Here is a 20,720-nt window from a genome sequence, read left to right as displayed (position 1 = left end):
ACCAGGCAGCAGAAACTGAGTGCACAAAGCTTCACACCTCAGGCAGGAGGATGAGTACCATGCTGTGGGATTATCTCTGTGCAGCATCACAACCAACCAAAGCTGTGAGCAGGAGCATCACCCCCTGCACAGTGGGGCACTGTGGACACCAGCACTCCCACATCACCCAGCCTGGCTGGATCAGGGAGCTCTGGGGGGCACAGGCACCTCACCAGGCTGATTTAGCACTGCAGCCTCCCCTCCCTGCAGCTCAGGGTCTGTGCCTGAGACCCCGGTGAGCTGAGGGACCCAGAGCCCCCTCAGAGGCAGAGGTGAGCTTGGGAAGCACTGCTGCAACCACAGCTGAACCAGCCACACTCCTGAAAACCTGCCAGAATCTATAAACCCAGGGACAGAGCTATTATGCTCTGTAAATCCTGGCCAACCACAGACCTGATGATGCTCTGCCCCATCAGAGACAGGGAATCTTCTGTCAGTCAAACAAGGGGGATTAAAATCATAGAATGGGTTTGGTTGGAAGAGACCTTACGAATCATCTATTTCCAACCCTCTGCCATGGGCAGAGAACACCTTCCACTAAACAAGGCTGCTCATGGTCCCATCCAACCCCACCTTGAACATTTCCAGGGGTGGCACATCCACAGTTCCTCTGGGGCAGAAGCCCCTGGACTTTTCTAGTGCCCTCCTGCAGGCAGGACCTGCTGGTCAGTGCAAGATGGGCACTGTGAGCAGCATGGGGCACGAGGAAGAACACACCCTGCTGTGCTCCGTTTCCTTCTCAGGTTGCTTTAACCTGGAAATTAAACTGGAATCAAGTACCTGCTGCTGCTTCCCTCTCCCCAGGGGCCCTTGCGGGAAGAACACATCCTGCTGTGCTCTGTTTCCTTCTCAAACGTTGCTTTGACCTGGAAATTAAACTGGAATCAAGTACCTGCTGCTGCTTCCCTCTCCCCAGGGGCCCTTGCATCCTCCTCAGTCTCAGCCAGGCTGGCAGCTCCACAGCCAAGGCTGCAGCTCCCTGCCTGCTGCAACACAGCAGGGACAAGAAACCAGGCAGGGGTGCTGGGAGGAAAACTGGCATGGATGCTGGGAGGAAAACAGGCAGGAACAGCCAGGGTGGCTGGGGAGGGCAGGCAGTGTGTGACTAGAGGGAACAAAGAGAGCTCTGGATGGTCTGGTCTTGCTACTCCGTGGTATTTTTGGCAGATCTTTCCTGCTTGGCCAGGGGCTGCGTGGGGCTGAGGTACCCACCCAGCAGAGGGAACACAGCATCTCCGGCCCTACGGGCTGCAGATTAATTGCTGCTTTTTGGGAAGCTGCTGTGCGACGCTGAGAGCTAATTAAATTGTGAAACAGTAGCCCAGATCCCTGCTCAAGGGTAAGGCCAGACCTTTTGGCTTGAGACACACGGAGCTTTCCCCAGCCTGTCCCTCTGCATAGGCAGGAACTGTTAAGTGCTCCACAGACTGAAAATGAAGGCAGTCCGGAGCTGCTCGGTGCCACCGAGGAACACACACCGCCCAACAGGCAGCCCCGGGGCCCACAGCAGAGCCTTTATCGCATCCGAGCGGGGAATTACTCATTCTTCAGAGATTTAAATGCAACTGGGGCAGCGGGAGGGAAGCGGTAATTACATCAGCTCGCAGCCCTACGGTGGGGAAGCTCAAGGACAGTCACAAAGGCGCCCTTGAACCCAAAGGGGTGGTGGATTGTGGTCACTCTGTGTCCCAACACTTGTTAGTTCCAATGTTCCCGAGGGACGTGACTTCCCTCAGCCTCCTGCATTGCCAGCTGCACTGGAGAAAGCGCAGGGGCTGCAAACAGGGGAGGTGACCGTGTCCAAACCGTACAGCAGGGACCGCAGAGACCCCAGCTTTGCCACCAGTTTCCTGCCTGACCTGGAAGAGGAACCCCTGTGCTCTGAGCTCCCTGGGCTCCCCAGCAGGAAAACCAGCAGAGCTCTGCTTCCCCAAGGTCAGCCTGGCTTCTCCAGGAGGCGGTGGAGGCTCAGCCATAGCGGTGCACACGCAGCCCCTGGATAAGCTTTCACCGCGGCCCCAACATCTCCGCTATTTCTTGTGGGTTTTTTGTCGGATTCTTTTTTTTTTTTTTTTTTTTCTAGAAACCGCTGCACAAAGCTCCGCTTGGGTCGCTGCCAGGACGCGCCGAGTGCGCAGGGATGGAGCTGCTCTTCCAAAACTCTGCTCGGGAGGAAGATGAGCTCCCTCGAGCCGATCTCTCAACGCCTGCTTCAGGCACAACCCCCCCAGCCCTCCTCTGCCTGTCTCTCACTCCCAGATCCATCTGGCAGCAGCACGCTCCCCGCTAGCTTATCTTCTTGCCTGAAAAAGGCAGAAGAGCAGGCAAGAAGAACGGGGGAGAAGCCATCCCGGTCCGCACGCCAAGGGGGCTGCAGCAGATCCTCCACCAGCCAGCGCTGCTGGAGCTCTGCCACGGGACAACTGCAGAGCTCCCCAGGGCAGGCAGCAGGACTGGGGACACTTGGGATCGTTATCCACATCCCAGCTACTCCAGGGCTGTGTCTGCACCCCAAAGCTGGGAATCAACAGAAGGGCTTCTGCCTGGCTTTTTTTTCTTTTTTCTCCAGACTTTCAGTCCGGTCAGGCGGGTGTTTTCAGCTGAAAAAACTACACAAATCAACTCGGGAAAGGCAGGAAAGGAGAAACATCCCGTAAGACCCTGCCTTGGCAGATACCACCGGGCGCAGCCGCTCCGGACAAAAGGCACCGACAGCCCGGGGGCATCCCGCTCCTTCCAGCCCTCCCCACCCGCGGGGTGCCACCCCAGTCTCGGCCAGGACCCCCAACTCGGGTACCAGCGGCGCGGGGAGACTGCGGCAGCCGAGCCGCGCTCCGCTCCTCCGCGGCTGCGGCTCCTCCGCGCTGAGCCCCAAACCCTGCAGCTCCCACCCGGGCTCCCTCCGTGGCTTCCCCTTCCAGCCCCCCGCGCTCCACCCACCTTCGAAGTCGGAGATGATGCCCTCCAGGTGGGCGCTGACGGCCGGGTCGGCCATGGCGGGGCGCGGGGCGCTGCCCCCCGGCTCCGCGGTGCGCGCTGCGGCCGCGCGAATGGCGGAGGGCGAGCGGCTGCGGCGCCCCTCCGCGGGGCGGTGGCCGCGACCCCCGCCCCGCCCCGATGGGTGCGGGGGGCACCCCCGGGCTGTGCCGGCGGCCGGCGCGTCCCGCATCCCGCTGTGCCCCTCGGCACGGAGCCCCGGTGAGGGCGAGCGGCCTGGGGAAAGAGGCAGAGCTGCCCCACGGAGGGTGGGAGCAGCCCCGCACGGGTGGGTCGCTGCCCCGGTGTTCTGCGGCACTGGTGAGACTTTCACTTCAAGGTTTAGCCTTGTTTGGAAAGGGACAACTCGGCCACGCTGCGTTTTGTAATTCCTCAAAATCCAACCGGCGCTGTGCTAACGCGCCGCTGCCAGACCCAAGCAGCCTGCTCTGGAAAATCATCGCTGCGGGAGCAGAAGGGGAGGCAAAACTTGCCCCGATGCTGCCACAGCTCCCTCCACTCCAGCCCGAGCCAGAGAGGAAATCTCTGACATCGAGCCCCTTCCGTGACACTGCTGCCCCTTCCCCACCGCTCACGCCCTCTCAGGTTGAGCATCTCGCTCTCTGATGCTTCTCCCTTTCCGGTGTTGATTCAAACCCTGCCCTCTTGACCCTCTTTTTATCCTCCCCGCCCTGTGTTTTAATAGCATCATTTTAAAGTGATGATACCCACTGAAATGTGTCCAGGCACATCAACAGGAAAGGAAAAATGAATGGGTTGGGCTTTTAGTCCACTTTGGGTGAGCCATAAAGGAAAATTATGTTAAACAGTAGTACAGTTACTGCAGAAAGTATGAGCTTCACCACAGACGTCAGTCACCCTTTTAATTTCACACACTTAAAGTCTGCAAACACCACAGACTCCCCCAGAGTGTACATGAACCAGAAAATGAAACCAACAGTACCAGTTTCCCAGATTCAGCAAGCTCCAGGTTTTCCATACTGTCCAAGGAAAGGCATTACTTGAAACCATGAGAACTGTTTCAATAAACTTGAGAACACACTTTTACAACAGAGGTGTGATATTTTAAGGCAGGTACAGTGGGTTTCCTCTCCTCTGGCAGGCCGCAGTGCTCAGCTCTTTCATTTTTTGCTCTCCTCGTGGTGTCACAAACCACCAGAGCAGTGTGGGGAGGGACAGCTCTGCATCACAACTGCAAACAAAAATGCCTTTCCAAGCAATACCCTGCCAGTGAAACTCCTTGGTGCCATCCTGGCTGAGCACCACCCGCTGTTCCCGATGGCTTGGAGGAGAACAGGAATGGCCATGGACCTGTGGCTCCTGTGACACTGAGCCCAGCGCCCGGCTGCCAGGTCCCTGCTGTCCCCACCGCAGGGAGTGGTGGCAGCTGCCACACTGCACAGCGCCACCGAGGGCTGACCTGTGCACCGGCGCTGAGTTTTGAAATAAAGTGTCTTTATTTTTCCCCTCCCCACGGTCTTATGCGGGTCACAACAGCAATCAATTTCCACCGGGTAAAAATGTAGCTGTCAATAATTAACTTTGTTACTGAGTGAGAAAAAAAAGTCCCTCTTTGTTAAAAATCATGGATGGCTCTCTCACTGGAAGAACAGAACCTGGATTAGCCTTTTACAAAATCTGTTAAACATCCTGACTGCACCCTCATCACGAAGTTGTAGAATGGGTTTAAAGCAGGGGAAAAAATGAACTAATCAAGACAACCTAAAAATCCTTATTGTAAAGAAGACTTTAAAAGAGCAATACAAGCAATCTAAAGAAGGACCAAGCACGTTTTTTGATGGTCAGAGTCTATCCCCTTGCAAATCCCATAAGATTCAACGTGACAGCCCCTGCTTGGAGTTTGGTGGCACTCTCTGAACTGTGGTCACACAGGGATTGGTGTGCTGTGACGGGGACCCTGTTTTTGAGGTCAACAGGAGGCAAGAAGAAATAAACCACTAGAAAAAACCTCAAAACCTTCTTGATGGACTGTGGTGGTGAGCGTCACAATGACGTCTGCTGGAGCTGGTGAAGAAGCTCAAAGCACTTCAGCAGAAGAGGTTGAGGCAGCTTGGGTCAGTCCCAGCTCCCTGGGTCAGTCCCAGCTCCCTGGGTCACTCTGTGTTTCCCAAGCAAAGGCAATGTTATCATCCTGGGTCTAATAAAATTTTAGCAAATCAAGCAGCCGAGAGGCGAGCCCCGAGAAGTGTGAAATAAAATATCCGGGCTAGAAGTAGGAGCTCCTTTTCATTAAAACCATCTGGGTCATATTGCACCCATGTGCACCTAAGGCACTGAGAGGGAGAGAGAAAGATGGAAAACTACAGCAACTGTAGAATAACAAGAATATCCAGAGCTCTAACAGTAAATATTTAAAGCAGCAAGGTATGTAAACAGCTCACCCCATAGCACATACCCCAAGCTCCTGCTAGAAGAAGAGGAACAAGGTTTCCTCCAGGGAGATAAGCCCATCCTTCTCTCTCTTGGACTCTCTTGCTCTTTTATCTCATGGAGCCATGTCAGAAGCACAGCTTCACAAGAGCATCAGCCCAGAAAAACCATCGCCTTGACCAAGCTGCACATAACCAAGCTCCACTTCCTCTGGTTTTCTACCTGCATCCTCAACCCAAAAGCCTATGTTCAGGCAAATCCTTCTTCTACAAAGGCAGACAACCCTGGGAAGCTGAGCCCCCATCCCAGAAGGATGGAGAACCTGCCTCCTCCCCTGGAATTGGATTTTGGGGTTCTCTGTAAGCATAGCACCAGTGTGTGCTGTACTGTTCAGCCAAACGCAGTTCGACACAATCCCTGTTTTGCCTTTTCCAGGTAGATCGAGGAGATTGAGGACCCTGAGACTTCTCCTGATGAAAGGTCTCTCACAGTGATCACATCATCTGCACTGCCTTAGATAAACTCATCAGGTTCTGCTCCTTCTGTCCTTGTGGCAGAGATTTTTTTTCAGTCACTCATCCGCCCTTCCTGCTCCTTTCCCCAGACATATCACAGGTGTTTGTAATTACATTTTAATTTTTATCTGAAAAGACAAAGAACTCATTTTTCAAAAGGAAGAGAGCAGATTACATCTCTTCTATCACTTGCTGCTCCCCTTGCTCACACAACCAAGGGTCTCACTCTCTGTTGTTACTGTACCAGGAGCCTCACCTCCAGCTCCTGCTTTGATAAGACCTTTGGGATCCTCTGCACAGCAGCTGCTGCCCAAGATAAAATTCCTGCTCTCCCAAGCACTGGCTGCAGGAGAATTTTAGGTAAATATTTTCCTTGCTGTGTTACATTACAGTGGAAATATTTCTTGTTTCCTTACTACGCCAGGCCACCACTGACTGCCCAGCCCTTTCTCCTTCACCATCACTCTGCTCTTCAGATGAGCAAGAAACTTCCTGCAAAGGAAGTTTAATTGGCCTAGAAGTGATTTCCTGCCCCCAGAAAGGCAGTCTAAAATCTGCTGATCACTCAGTTACAGGTACCAAGCTAAAAATGGATTGATGCCACAAGAGCTGGCAGATGCAAGAAACTTTAACCCTTTTTTCTCTGGGTGCTTCAGCCCTGGCACTCCTGCCCTGCAGCAGGGTTGTCCCTCAAGTTCTTCTCCAGATCTCAGCTCAGACTCCTCCAGAAGCAGCCAGTGCTGGTCACAGCCTCTGTCCTGGCATGGGTGTGGGGGGACCACAAAGCAACCACATTTAGAAAGGAGACTTCAAGGGGAAAAAAAGATTCATAAGAGAATAAAAACCCAAACAAACAAGGAGATGGCAGGTATCAGCTTTAGAAGATCCTTTACAGGCTAAGGCAGAAAAGGCACTTTCCTATCCAAAGCCACTTCAAGCAGCACTCTGCACTTTCCTTGCAGGCTGCTAAGAATGCAGTTTTTCAGGCAGATTTTCTTCCTCCCACAAGTCAAGGTTTTCTGAACCTGGCAGCTCTTATCAGTCTCTCAATCTGCTGCAGTCATGAGCACCAGGCTGGGTTAGACAGGCCGTGAGTCATTGTGGCTACCTGAGCCTCAAAGCATCACCTACACAGAAGTGAGCAATGGTGAAGACAACTGTGAAGACCCAGAGGATCTTCCCCTTCCTCCTCATGTTTTAATTAGAAAACAAAACTCTTTATTGATTATGGCCTCTTCCACCCAATGCTTTGAGGCTTACAGACCAAAATTACAATGCAGGAGCAGCTAATTATCATTATTCCTAATCATTTAATGTTTCTTTGAGAGCCCAAACACCTTTCCTTGCTGCTGATCAGAGGTGAAACCTTCCCAGCCTTTCTGGGAAGGTGCAGGGGATGGGTGGAGGCACTTGGAGTGTGAGACACCAACCCCAGTGTGCTCAGGGCATCACTTCCAGCTCAGCTCTGGCTGCACCAAGGCAGGGTCACAGGAACACACAGATTTATATCACCCAAAGGTGGAGGAATGGTGAGGCACAGCTCTCCTCTCCAAGCCAAAAATAAAGGTTGTTACCATCACCTTCCCCTATGCTCCTTGCAGCTGCTGAGTTCCTGCCTCTGCCCCAAACCCATCTCTGCATCCAAACCCACCTGGAAGAGCTGCAGTCATTTCCACAGGACAGCTGGGGAAACTGAGGCACGGAGCAGGTGTCACTCAGCATCAGGCAGCTGGCAGGCCACCGAGCAGAGCTGGCTGTGGCAGGGAGCAGGGCTGGGAGCCCCCAGTCCTTGGGAAGTGCTGCTGTCACTGCCTGGGGACGAGGGGACTTGTCCCCAGGAAGGAAAATCAGACACGGTTCCCATCCCCTGTGCCCGTGGTTTCGTGGGGATGACGGAACAGTCCAGCCCTGATTACGCAGGAATTGTCACCAAAAGAGGCTCCAGGACCTTCCTGCTTCCCAAGGGTAGGAAACACAGGGAGGGAGGACGCACTTCAGTGCTAGTCACACTTCCCTTCCTCCGCAAGGAAACCAAGAGCATGGGAAAAGCTAAAATAATTCAAAATAGGGTTGCTAATTTGAGATTTCTGGATAATAAACTGATTTTTTTTTTTTTTTTTTAAAGAAAATGCTGTTGGATCTCATCCCTTAGTGCCACAGAGCACAGAAAGGGTCAGGTAACTTTGAAGACTGGATAACAGGAAAAAGACAAAATCTGGAAGAATGTCAGATGGGCAACACTTAAAGGGCATTTAATAAAGACTTTGCTCATGAAAAGAGCCTCAGCACAAAGGACCTCACTGCCCCTGTAGGTCCCAGCATGACCACAAGCCACCAATGTCACAAAATTAAAGTAACTCCTAAAATGTATTAAATGAGAGACTTTTAGCAGCAAAGAGCTCTCTCAGGAGCCATCCTGGCTGCCCAGCATCGCTCACACCCCACAGGAAGGTGGAGAGGGGATGGAGCTGCCAGAAGCATCACCCACAGATGCAGGGGAAGAAACACAGTGAAGAGCTGCTGTGGGCAAAGGTCACTGTTGCCAAGGGAACAAAAAAACCTCAATCCAAGCCCAAATGTGGTTATGGTATAAAGGGATCAATAAGAGCGGAACTGAGAAGATTTTAAAGGGATAAGGTGTAAAAGGACTGGTGTGAAATCAAGGGAGCAAAAGGCCAAAGAGGTTTCTGCTGGTAGGAAGTTAAAGAAGACACGAGGAAGGAGAAGGTCCCTGAAGCTTCTCAGATATTCAGTGTACAAACAGGGCACGCAGAAAACTTGGGGCAGCCTGGAGCTGAGATGCCCCATGGGAGCTGGATGGGCGAGGAACAAGCACAGACAACCACAGCCTGTTCTCCCCCAGCAGATGATCAAGATGAAGATCAAGGCTTGCCTTCCTGTCAGCTTTAACCCCATTAAATCAGCACACAGAGAAGGTACCAACCTGTTCTTCTCAGAACAAGGGATGCATCACGTGTGGTTCCACTGAGCAGGGCAGGGGCAGCACCAACACCCCTCCCCTCACCCTCCTACCCTGCAAACAGAGCTGGATCTGTCCTGGTCCCATCCTTGATGCTCCCAGACACCTCTCTGGGGATTGCTGGGGTCACCCAGAGCTTCCCCAGGGCTAAGGTGGGATTCAGGCCAGGCACTTGATCCCACAGCTTGCCTGCAGGAAGGATGCTGCGGGTCAGCACCCTCTGGGCTGGGCTGGGGGGGCACACAGCTGGGCTGGGGGGCACAGCTCTGCCCCTCCAACACCCTGCCATGGACTCTGAGCCTCATCCCCTCCAAGGAGCACCAACCCAACCCCTTGACCTGGAGATCTGCATGCACAGCTGGGGCTCGCTGCAGTCCCACCAGCACCGTGGAAGCGTTTCATGCCAAGGCAGTGATTCTGGCCATTGTTCTGCTGAAATCCTGCAAAGGGAAATGCTGGCCCCCATCCTGGGCCAGGCACATCATCCCAGCCCCCCTGGGCTCCCGGGAGGGCCGGGGTGTCCCTCTGCCACTGCTGGAGGGGGATGGCAGCCCACGTGCCTGGCAGGGGAAAGGGGAGGCAAGGGAAGCACAGCTCCGTGGTGTTGGTTAAACAGCAGGGCACACTTGCAGAGGAAGGAAATGGAAAGAGGATCAGGAACTGCATCTCAGGCAGATAAAACAAGCTCAGTCTCAAGATCTTGTTCTTCTCAGTTTCAGGTCAGACTTTTCTAAGCACCTGGGAGGTGCAATTTAGGATCCAAGCAGAAAACTGACTTAATAACTTTAATTATTATTTTTTTTAAAATAATTCTTAATTACAGCTTTTTAACATTAAACCAAACAGGCACAGAACTCAGTGTCTCATGACAGCACAGATGTTTTAATAGAAACAAGAGGTTTCAGAAACATTAATGCTCATCCTTAATGAGTTTAACACACACAGGGCTCAGCACGTTTCCTTTGGAAAACCTTCCTGAGTGGTTGACTCCAGGAGGAATTGCAGTGCCTGGGCCTTGAGGCAGGGAACACCTTTTCACTGCTTGCACCCTTCTGGTGGTTACAGGGGGGGAAGACAAGGTGAGGGTCAGTCAGAACACTGAATCCCTTGGAAAGAGGCTGCTTCCAGCACTGTCAACTTCCCAGCAGCCCCTAATTAGGGAGAATTTGCAGGACTAAATGAACTGGCAGTTCTCCAAGCGCGCACTCCACTTCCAGATGTGCATGTCTCATTTTCACGTGGTGTCAGAGGCAGGGCTGGAAACTCCATCCAAGAGGAGGAGGCGGGCACAGCCCAGCCCTTCCACATCCCCACGGGCACAAATCCCACACATCCCAGCTGCCTTGGGCCCTGTTCTTCACCCCTGCAGTGCTCCCCATCCCTGTCCCATCACACGAGGCCACCAGACCCCCGTGGGACCCTCCCAGCCCCTCTGCAGGGCAGGGTGTGAGCTGGGAATCGCCTCTCGCAGCCCCTGCTGCTCCCTCAGCGCCTGCTCACGACCTTTTCAACCCAAAACTTTCCAGTCATAAATATACCAGCCTCATGGCAGGAAACTTGCTTTTCTTATGCTTCTCCCCTGCTTCTCAGAGAGCCATTTCCAGCAGCTCCTGCTGCCTGCACCAGCCCCCAGATGTTTCTCCCTGCTCCTCCGAGATGTTCGAGGCATGCAGCAAAATCTGCTGCAGCATAAAGACCCTAAAACTCCCTGTAAAGGCTCACAAGCTGCAGGTCAGGCCTCAGGAGCAGCTGTACCTCCTGATCTCCCTGCTTACCATCAAAGGTTTTATTATTATTATTCTTTTTTGACATAAAGCAGTTTGATAAGAACAATTCCCAGATGGAGCCGCAGCCCCACACCCACTCAGCTTCCTCTGGGCAGCATGGACACAGTGTGGGGGCTCACTGCACAGCAGGAGGAGGACACGAGGGCAGGGGGAGAGGAAGGGGAGGAAGAATGAACACAATTTTCCTTTCCTTTTAAAGGTTTTGGCAGACAGCAGTGAAAGGACCAGCGGGGATGCTGAGGTGTGATCAACAGCATTGAGCACTACTGGTGGTTTCTGTTGGCTCCAGCTCCACCACACAGGGATGGGAAGGTGCCCAAGAGGACAGGGATTGCTGTCACAGTCCATGGGGCATCCCCATGCAGATGGGAATGGATGCCCTGCCATGGTCTGGCCAGGGGAGACGTCCTCAGCTCCAGAGCCTGGCAAGCCTGACACACACAAAGTTAGGCAGGATTGGTGTTGTTCAACTGCCGAGCTCAAGGAGTACAAATTGGGAAAGAGATGAAACACCCTGGGGAGCAGCTGCCCTCAGCACGGGCAGGCTCTGCCTTGGCTGGTACATCTCATTAAACCATTAAAAGTCTGTCACAGCCCTCTCAGACTTGCACAAAACACACCCAAGGTAACTCCCACTAACAGATCCCAGGATAACACCAGACATATCCAAAGTAAATCCCACTAACCAGATCCCAGGATAACACCAGACGTATCCAAAGTAAATTCCTCTAACTAGATCCCAGGAAAATACCAGACATATCTAAGATTAATTCTCACTAACCAGATCCCAGGATAATCTCAGAGACTTCCAAGGTAAATTCTCACAAAGCAGATCCTAGGATAATCCCAGACACATCCAAAGTAACTCTCACTAACCAGATCCCAGGATAATCCCAGACATATCCAAGGTTAATTCTCACTAACCAGATCCCAGGATAACCCCAGACACATCCAGGACAACTCCCACCATCAGATCCCAGGATAATCCCAGCAGGATCCAGTGATGGATGGAGCCAAGCTCTGCTGGGTACCACTGAAGAAACCAGGATCTACCCCAATCACAGGAGGCAGCCCAGGAGCTCAGAGTCCTGCTGCCTCTCCTGCTGGAAAAGCATGGCAGGGGGAATGGCAGAGCCCTCTCCAAGCAGGTCTCCCACAGCACACCAGCTTTTGTTCCCCAACCCATCTTGCAGACACCCAGCACTGCCTACTCAGCATCTTCTACACATGCAGAAGTTTCACAGCTGATTTTAAAACCTGGAGTGAAAAATAAAAAACAATGAGTCAATGTTTTTAGGGGAATTTCCTTCAGTTTCCTCTCCCTTTCCCCTGCTCAGCCCTGCTGCCTGCCCCAGACCCTGCCTGAGGCTTCCCTGCTGCAGGGCACTTGTTCCTGCTGATTAAATCATTGCTGCAGGAGAGGAGTGATGCTGTCAGCAGCCCCTCAGGCTCACCCTGTCTGCTGGAACAGATTGTCAAACACCCAGCCTCCCCCTGAGCAGGACAACACCTGGGCTTCCCCCTCCAACCAGCCACAACTGGACTCTGGGGATTTCAGCCTCCAGAGACAAAGGAGGATTGAAAAAAATAGGAAAAAAAATCAGCTGGGAGATGTGCTGCAAGCAGGCCAAAAGCAGGGGCCATCCAGTGTTTCCCTAAATGGGAAAGAAGCCCGTGAGCACTCTGGGGGCAGAGCAGCAGGCACGGAGAGAGGGCACCAAGCCAGGAGGGAGAGGGGGAGATTTCCAGCAAGCAATGCAAAGGGAGAGAAACTCCCCACTGGCAACCTCCAAGAAGCAGTAAAACCCTGGGCATGGGCTGAGTTTGGGGGCTGGAGCAGGGCAAAGCTCAGCAGCTGAGCTGCCCCCAGGCGTGGCACGCAGCACCTCGCTGGGCAATCAGCTCTGACACTCCTGTTTCCAAAGGAGCACAGCAGAGTTCAAATGTGCTGAAGGAGCAGAGCTGGCCCTGCCCCTCTGCAGTGACAGCCAGGGCTGGGCTCTCTCTCAGCACAACTTCTTTGTGCCCGTAAAGCCCCGTGGCCAAGCCCAGCAGGGGAAGGGGAGGAGGGCAAATTCTCAGTTCCAAAGAGATGTGGTCAGTGCCATCACACCAAGCTGTGACACAAGGAGGTCTTGTTTATCTCTTCTGCCACCTCCAGACTGCAGGCACACTTGTCACCCCATCACCCACTTCCCTTTTGATGAACTCAGCATTACTGTGCTGACTTTTTTATTACTTCATCTTCCCAAGTGCCCATAATAACCACACCAGCTCAGGGAGCATTGGACTTGATGTTCCACCAAAAGAATTAAACTGCCCTCTTTTACGAGAAGTTAAAATAAGGTAGAAACTAAATCTGAAATGTTTTTCCTTATAAAGGAATGACAGGAGGAAAGAGCTGGATGCATTAAGCATCAGCAGGGACTGGCAGTGTCTATAAACTCAGGGAATGTTGTTATTCCCACACAAGTAATCACAGACAGACCAACACAGCCAGGTATACCTTGACACAAGGGAATAAACTGCCAGCCCTGGGCTCTGTCCTGGAATAACTTTCTTCTCCCCACATCTCCAGAAAAACCCCCTGCACCACAGAACCCCCAGGGTGGTTGGTTCAACAACCAGATGAAATAAAACTGCCCTGCTGCCTCCTTGCAGGGCTGGGGGCCCTGGGGAGCACTCTCCTGCACAAACATGTGCCTTGCTTGGCAGCAACACCCTCCTGCAAGAAGGGCCTTGACAGGGACACGGTGTCCACCTGCTCCAGCCAGAGGTGTGCACATCCCTGCTGATCCTTTTGCTCCTTTTTCTGCCAGGTTTGGGATTAAATGCTCGAGATGGACTCAGATGTTTATTAGTTCTTATCTATGTTACAGTCTCACAAACCCTGAGTTCTAAAGCACTGCACTCTAACAAACTAAAAATGGAGCCCCATCTCTCTCTCTACAAGGCCTTTGAAGGATAAACTGTCCAATTAAGAAATGACACCTCAATTATTTTTACTTTTAACCCAATTACCAATCACCCATGGTCCAAAATGGGGACTTTTTTATCCAATTACACAAAACCACCCAAACCCATGGAGAAGAAGACGAAGAAGAAGGAAAAGAAGAAGGTGAAGAAGAAGGTCCAACCTCCACCCTAAAACCTCCATCTTGCTTTATATATATTACTATTTTCTAAACCCTTAAACTCTAAGTTTTCCACCCTGTGGAAAACACACTTCTATTCAAACTCCACACCCACAATCCCAGTTCCATCATTCCATTTTGGAAGCCTTCTCCATGGCTTCAAATCAAATGCAGTGTTCTCTTGGGGGTCAGAGTCTGTCAGCACAGAAAGTCTGAAATTCTCAGTAACTCGGGTTTTAACATCCCAACCAAGGCCATCTCCTCTGCTCCACTTTGGGAGGTGCTTTCCAAACAAACTTTCTTCACAGGGCCTGCTTGGAGCTTGGCAAAGCCGCTCCTGCCAGCTGGAGGGCAGACAGCAATCCCTGCACTTCAGAGAAGTGCCAGCAGCCCAGAGCAGCCCTGGGCACTCACTCAGAGCCTGGTGACCCAGGCAGGAGCAGGGCTGGGCTGTCCCTGCTGTCACCATCCCCTACACAGCCCAGGCACTCAATGAGCTCTTGAAGAGGATGCTCTCGTGCAGCTCTGGCCTCGTGGAAGCAGCCAGAGGCCAATTTGCACATAAACAGCCAATTAGTTGGAGAAAGAGATGCCCACTTGGTGGCTTGCCAGTCTGGAGACAGATTTAAGACATGCGGGAATTCAATCTCCGGTCCAGATATCACTGTGGCCAAACAGGCCACCTCCTTTGCTGGCCTCTGGGAGAGCCTCTGGCAGCACAATAAAAGGAGTATTTAGCTTGAAAAAACTGGAGGCCAAGGAGGCATTTTGCAGCCAAGCTTCGTATAAACACATTGATACTGCTGTTAGCGTGGGGCTGGGAGCAGCGGGGCTGCACAGCAACAGCAGGCCTCTGTCTGCCTCAAGAAAGCCCCTTTTTGGCCATGCACATGTTTAATCCATGATCTGTGTCTGCTGCCAGCCCCAGTCGAACCAAAACCTGCTCACCTCATCTGTCTTCTGCACATCCAGGGTTGTGAGCGAGGCAGGACCGCAGGGCTCGCTCACAAACCCCTCTCTGCCCTGTGCTGTCCTGCTCTGTCATGTTCACCTTCTATGAAAAAGTCCCTTCACCCAGGATTTTGCTCCTGGGAAGCTGAGAAGCCTCAGAGAAAAAAGAAAACAATTCTTATCTCATTTGCTTCTCCTGTGTTGTGCTCATGTGGAATGTGTTTGGAGATTGTTTACCCATAGGTGATTGTTTCATTGGATTCTGCTGTGAATTATTTTTTCTCATTGGTCAACCAGGGCCAAGCTGTGTTGGGACTCTGGAAATAGTCAGAGCTTTCATTATTGTCTTTTTACCATTCAGCAAATATCCTTTCTGTATTCTTTAGTATACTATAGAATAGTATAGCATTCTTTAATATAATATAGTATCATAAAATAATAAATTAGCCTTCTGAGAACACGGAGTCAGATTCATCATTCCTTCCTGCCATGAGGGTCCCTGCAAATACAACACTGCTCTGTGGTGAAACCTCCACCCTGTCCTCACCAAACACCTTCCCCAGAGATTAACACACAGGTGGAGGCCAGTGGTGAGCAGCACCCTCAGCTCAGAGGTGGGGAAAAGCTCCTGTGTGAGCATCTCAAACAAGCTCTTAGGCAAGAAGACACATTTCTGTGCCCTGCCATGGAATCATGGAATGGTGGGGTTGGAAGGGACCTTTGAAGGACATGTAGTCCAACGCTGCAACAAACAGGCTGATCTTCAACTAGATGGTGTTCAACATTGCTCAGAGACCTGTGCAACCCATCCAGGGAATACAGCTGTGCCCTCCTGCCTCGCGGGCAGAGAGGCTGGGCTGTTGGAAGTCTGGTCACTGAGAATTTCAGAATTTCGGTGCTGACAGGCACTGACTCCCAAGAGAACACTGCATTGAGCTGAGGCCATGGAGAAGGCTTCCAAAATGGAATGATGGAACTGGGATTGTGGGTGTGGAGTTTGAATAGAAGTGTGTGATATCACAGGGTGGAAAACTTAGAGTTTAAGGGTTTAGAATATAATAATATATATAAGGCAAGATGGAGGTTTTAGGGTGGAGGTTGGTCCTTGTTCTTCACCTTCTTCGTTTCCCTCTTCTTCGCTTTCTTCTCCATGGGTTTGGGTGGCTTTGTGTAATTGGATAAAAAAGTCCAAATTGCGAGGCACAGGTGGTTGTTTGTTGGGTTAAAAGTAAAAATAATTGAGGTGTCATTTCTGAATTGGACAGTTTATCCATAAAAGGCCTTGTAGAGAGAGATAGGACTCCATTTTTGGTTTGTTAGAGTGCAGTGCTGTAGAACTCAGGGTTTGTGAGACTGTAACACAGGTAAGAACTAACAAACATCTGAGTCTAAGAAAGAAATACCATCTCATGCATTTAATCCCAGCCCTGGCAAAAAGAAGTTAAGACTCGACACTGGGGGACAATCTACCACCAAAACTCAATGGTCAACTCTTGCTACAGAAACTTTCCTGCCCCTGCATCCCCCCTGCACCTCTCAGAGAGGGGCTGTCCCAGCTCTGTGGGCAGGACACAGCCTCACCAGCCACAGGATCAGCGCATCACAGAATTCACAGAATCACTGGGTTGGAAAAGACCTCAAAGATCACCGAGTCCAACCCAGCCCCAACACCTCAACTGAACCCTGGCACCCAGTGCCACATCCAGGCTTTGTTAAACACTCCCAGGGATGGGGACTGCACCACCTCCCCGGGCAGCCATGCCAGAACTTTATCTCTCTTTCAGTGAAAAACTTATTCCTAATATCCAACCTGTATTTTCCTTGGTGCAGCTTGAGGCTGTGTGCTCTGGTTGTGTCAGTGCTGCCTGGAGAAAGAGCCCAGCCCCAGCTGAGCAGAGCCACCTTTCAGGAGCTGTGAGAGTGATGAGGGCACCCCTGAGTCTCCTTTTCTCCAGGCTGAGCACCCCCAGCTCCCTCAGTGGCTCCTCACAGGGTTTGTGTTCCAAGCCCCTCACCCCTCATCCTTGGTCTGCTGAGGATTTGGGACACTTGGATTCACCTTTGGTCACGTTGCTGCAGTCCCAGAATAAATCCTGGGTGCCCATCCTTGGCAGATCTGCCTTGATGTGGCTGTCACTCCAATTTGTGTCTCTCAGCAGCTTTGCTGACTGCTTGAGAAAACGCAGGTTTGTGCAGCTCCTGTCCCTCCTGAGCTCAGCCAGCCATGCACAGCCTGCAGCCATCTCCAGCTGCAGGAGACACAGACACGAAACTCTCCTCCTGGCACGGGGGACACAATGGCAGCACGAGTCAAACTCTGGAAATGCACTTGTGGAGACATTGCTGGAGCTCAAAGAAACAGCCCTGCTGTCACCCTGCATCCCTCACATCTGCCACCACCCCAGAGTCATCCCTGTGTCACCATAAACTTTTCATTAAAACTATGGAGCAAGCATTTCAGGCACAATGAATATCCATGCTGCCTTCCACAGCAGTGAACAGGGGTCCCAGCACAGCACAAGCTCTGCAGAGCCTTCCCTACCCTCTCACAAGGCACTGAAGCGTGGGAGTTGAACAAGGCTCAGTATTATCCACTGAACCACAGGATGAGCTTTGCAGGAACTGGCAGGCTGGATTGTTTCCAGTTGCTAAAGAAGGCAAATAGTCCAGCCCAGTTCTCTCCCAGTGCCAGATGTGTGGAGCATTTGCAGACTTGAGAATGTGAAGACACCCCATCCCCATCCTGAGAACCAGGCAGTGTCCCTCACACACCCCCAGCAATGCCTGTTACTCAGGGGCAGAATGGCACTCTCAATTCTCTTTATTTTCTTATTTTATTCTTTATGTTTTCTTATTTTCTCTTCTCAATTCTCAGATTGAATCAATTCTCTTTGTTTTCCTGAATTAGGCATTAAAAAAAGCATTTTGAAGACAGTGGTTTCCTTCTAGGTCTTGCAGGCTGATAGAGAGAAGAGCTGGCAAAACTCAAGGAAGGCTGTCAAAGGAATAAAGCAAAATAAACCCCTCACCTTAGAAGGAAACAGCCACAGCCTCTGACAAAGAAATAAAGTAAAATAAACCCCTCATCTTATAAGGAATCAGCCACAGACTGTCCACAGTGTGGCTTTGCCTGGGAGGGGCTGATGGACTTCACATTATGGAACACAAAGATGGTTACTGGGGATGAACTGGGCATGTTCCAGAGAGAAACACCCCAAGCCAGACACAATTCTAGGTGTTCCACACGGTCTGGAGCTTCCAGAAAAGTTTCCCACCCCAAAACCAAGGATCTCTTTGCATCTTATCACCACTCCTGATCTGCCACACAATGATAACTCTGTCTTTCAACCACATCCAAGGACAGACAAGGTGTCTGTATTTTTATCACAAGGGCTCCCCCAGCCCATACCAGTCTCACAGGGATGAATTTCCAGACCCAGCAGATTTTCAGCATTTACAGGATCTCCTTGGCCTATCTTTTGGTGTGTCCCCTGAGGGAGCTGTGCAGCTCTCTTGGAGCAGCACTGGAACACCCCACAGCCATCAAACTACCCTAAGGACACCAAAATCTTCCAACCTGGAACTGAAAGGTCCCACTAAGTGTTAACTGTGCCTTTGCTTCCTTTGCCTGTGACCTTCACACCCAGAGCTGGGAGCTCCTCTCAGCCAAGCCCACTCACAGTGAGCACTGCCTCAGCTCCAGAGCCAAGGAAACCCCTGTGGATCACAGCCATGTGCTGTCAGAAAGGCACAGAGTGTCAGAAATCACCCAGAGGGCCAGGCCCTGTCACAAACAGTCCGGATTTATTGCTACTCTCTTTCCCCGAGGGAGCTGGAAATCTCAGAGTGCCCTGGCCTCAGGGCAAGCCCATGAACTGGAGCTCCTCAAAGCCCACGTCCTGCTGCTCCACTTCCCCACTCCACCCAGTCCCAGCAGGTCCCAGAGGTGTGGCATCCTCCTTTGCCTGCCAGCTGGGAGATAAACCTCCCCTCCTACGCCTTCCTCGGGAGAAAAACCTGATTGTGGTGGGGCGGGAGTGCAGCATCCCGAGCTGCTGGGAATCACATCTACAGCAGGGCACTGGGAAGGCACAGGGAGGTCAGAGACTCAGGTGGAGCCACACCAGCAAACCCAAACTCCTGAAGATGACCCTGCTGGCCTCTCCCTGTGTGTGGGTCAGCTCCCAACACTTCCAGCAGCAGCAGGCACTGGGATGGTTTGAAGCCACCTCACACCCCACAGCGAGAGCCCCGTGGCCTTGTGGCTCCCATCCCTTCCCAACCTCACAGAGCTGCCAAAGCTTCTGGGGCAGCTCTACCTCTTGCAAGGGACTGTCAGCAGTTTGCAGCTTGCATGTCCCAGCCTCGTGTGTGAAAGAAGGATGTTTATGTAACCCTCGGAAAACGCCAAGCGCAGCAGGACTGCCCGGGAGAACGCACTCAGCTGCGGGAGCTGGTGGAGCCCTGACAGCCACGTCAGCCCAGATCTCTGCCCTTAACTCACAAGAATAAAAGGACAGCTTCCTATTTAATGGAAAATAGCAAAGTCCTTGCGATGCAGGATGTTCTTGTTCATGGCATCTGCAGCTGATGAGCACAGTATTAAATTCAAGTGGCCACTTCCAGTGCTTCCTGAGAGAGAGCAGCTCCCCACAGAGCCAATTCTGCATCTCTGCTGGAAAACACCAGGTTTGTTCATTGTTGTTAGTTTCTCTTTATTTTCTTTAAACCCAGTTTCTTTTCCAAGCCAGTAACAGGACTGAAAACCAGCCTGGCTTTATTGCTTAAGTCCATGCAATGAGAGGGCTATGAAGGGAATGTTTTTTGATGGGTTGTTTTGATGATGGATCTGACATATCTGCTTGGAAAAAGAAAATCTTATTTGTGAGCAGCAGTCTGCCTTGGAAAGCAGCTTTACAAATATTGGCAGCTCCTGATGTTAATTAACTTTCTTAACAATGAGAAAAGTACTAAAAGCATCCAAAAGACAATGAAGAACAAGCCAGGCACTTGGGAGTCAACATCTAAAGAACCTGGAGGGAAACATGACAGTCACTGGGAGCTGAGAACCTCGGACAGGCAGAGGTGGGAATGGCAGGTTTTCAGATGGAGGTGATGCCTCCACACCTCATCTTCACCATCCTCACACAGATACCACACTCTGCACATCCCCAGACACTGCTGACCTCCACAGCTCAAAGCAATTCCTATTTTATATTTAAGTAGAGAAGGAAATGTGAGAGACAGCTCAATTAACTCAAAGAGCTTCTCCCAGATGGCCAGAGGCAATCAGGGACCAGTCCTGCTTCTGCTGGTCCTTCCCAGCTGCACAAAGATTGTGCACCACCACCTGACGGGATGCAGGGAGAAGCAACAACCTGAATTTCAACTCAAAACACAACATGAACTTCTGCCAAAGTTCAGGCAACCTCTGCCCCCTGAAGCTATCCTTGGGCTCACACTGGATTTGGAACCAGCACGGTGGAGTTTGACAGGAAAAGCTGACACTTCAGATGCACTCCTATGTCAACAGCTACAACATTTTACATCATGGGGAAATCTTTCAGCAGAATGTCCTGTCCCAGCCAAGGTGCCTTTGAACAGAGTGTCCCACACAGAACAGATTTCCCATGATTTGTGCTGGGCAATGCTCGCTGCTGCCAGGGCACAGAGGGGCTCCCAGCAGAAAGAGGGCACTGACAGCCACCAAAACAACCTGCAGCCTTGCATGAGAGGGAGCTGGCAAAGAAAAGGAGCAGATGTTCAGGTTTGATGGATGATTAGTGCTGTAGGGTGAATCCTTCAATGTGGAAAAATGGGTGCCCTGCTATTGGCCCCTCATTGGATTCACATCTCTCTGTGAGCAACAAGCAGCAAAATAAAACTTTTCTTGTTATCACAGAGTCACAAAATGGTTTGGGTTGAA

At 51.6% G+C, this 20,720-nt stretch overlaps 1 protein-coding gene across 2 annotated transcripts in view; it reads right to left on the bottom strand.

The window, feature by feature from the left end:
• Positions 1–20,720, bottom strand: part of SEPTIN9 (septin 9) — a 102,574-nt gene that overhangs the window by 70,048 nt on the left and 11,806 nt on the right. The window contains exon 1 of one of the 2 annotated variants that reach the window (XM_041409197.1): positions 2,980–3,118. The exons of the other annotated variant lie outside the window; for it this stretch is intronic. Within the exon in view, the coding sequence (XP_041265131.1) occupies positions 2,980–3,034 (55 nt within the window). The 5' untranslated portion in view covers positions 3,035–3,118. Of the gene's footprint in view, positions 1–2,979; positions 3,119–20,720 lie in introns of those variants that run through there. 2 annotated transcript variants of the gene reach the window in all.

The sequence above is a fragment of the Onychostruthus taczanowskii genome, unplaced genomic scaffold (assembly GCF_017590055.1).
Source record: "Onychostruthus taczanowskii isolate IOZ18803 unplaced genomic scaffold, ASM1759005v1 scaffold30, whole genome shotgun sequence".
Classification (NCBI taxonomy): Eukaryota; Metazoa; Chordata; class Aves; order Passeriformes; family Passeridae; genus Onychostruthus; species Onychostruthus taczanowskii.
Note: the sequence above shows the minus strand (reverse complement) of the source record. Positions and strands in the feature narration are given on the sequence as shown.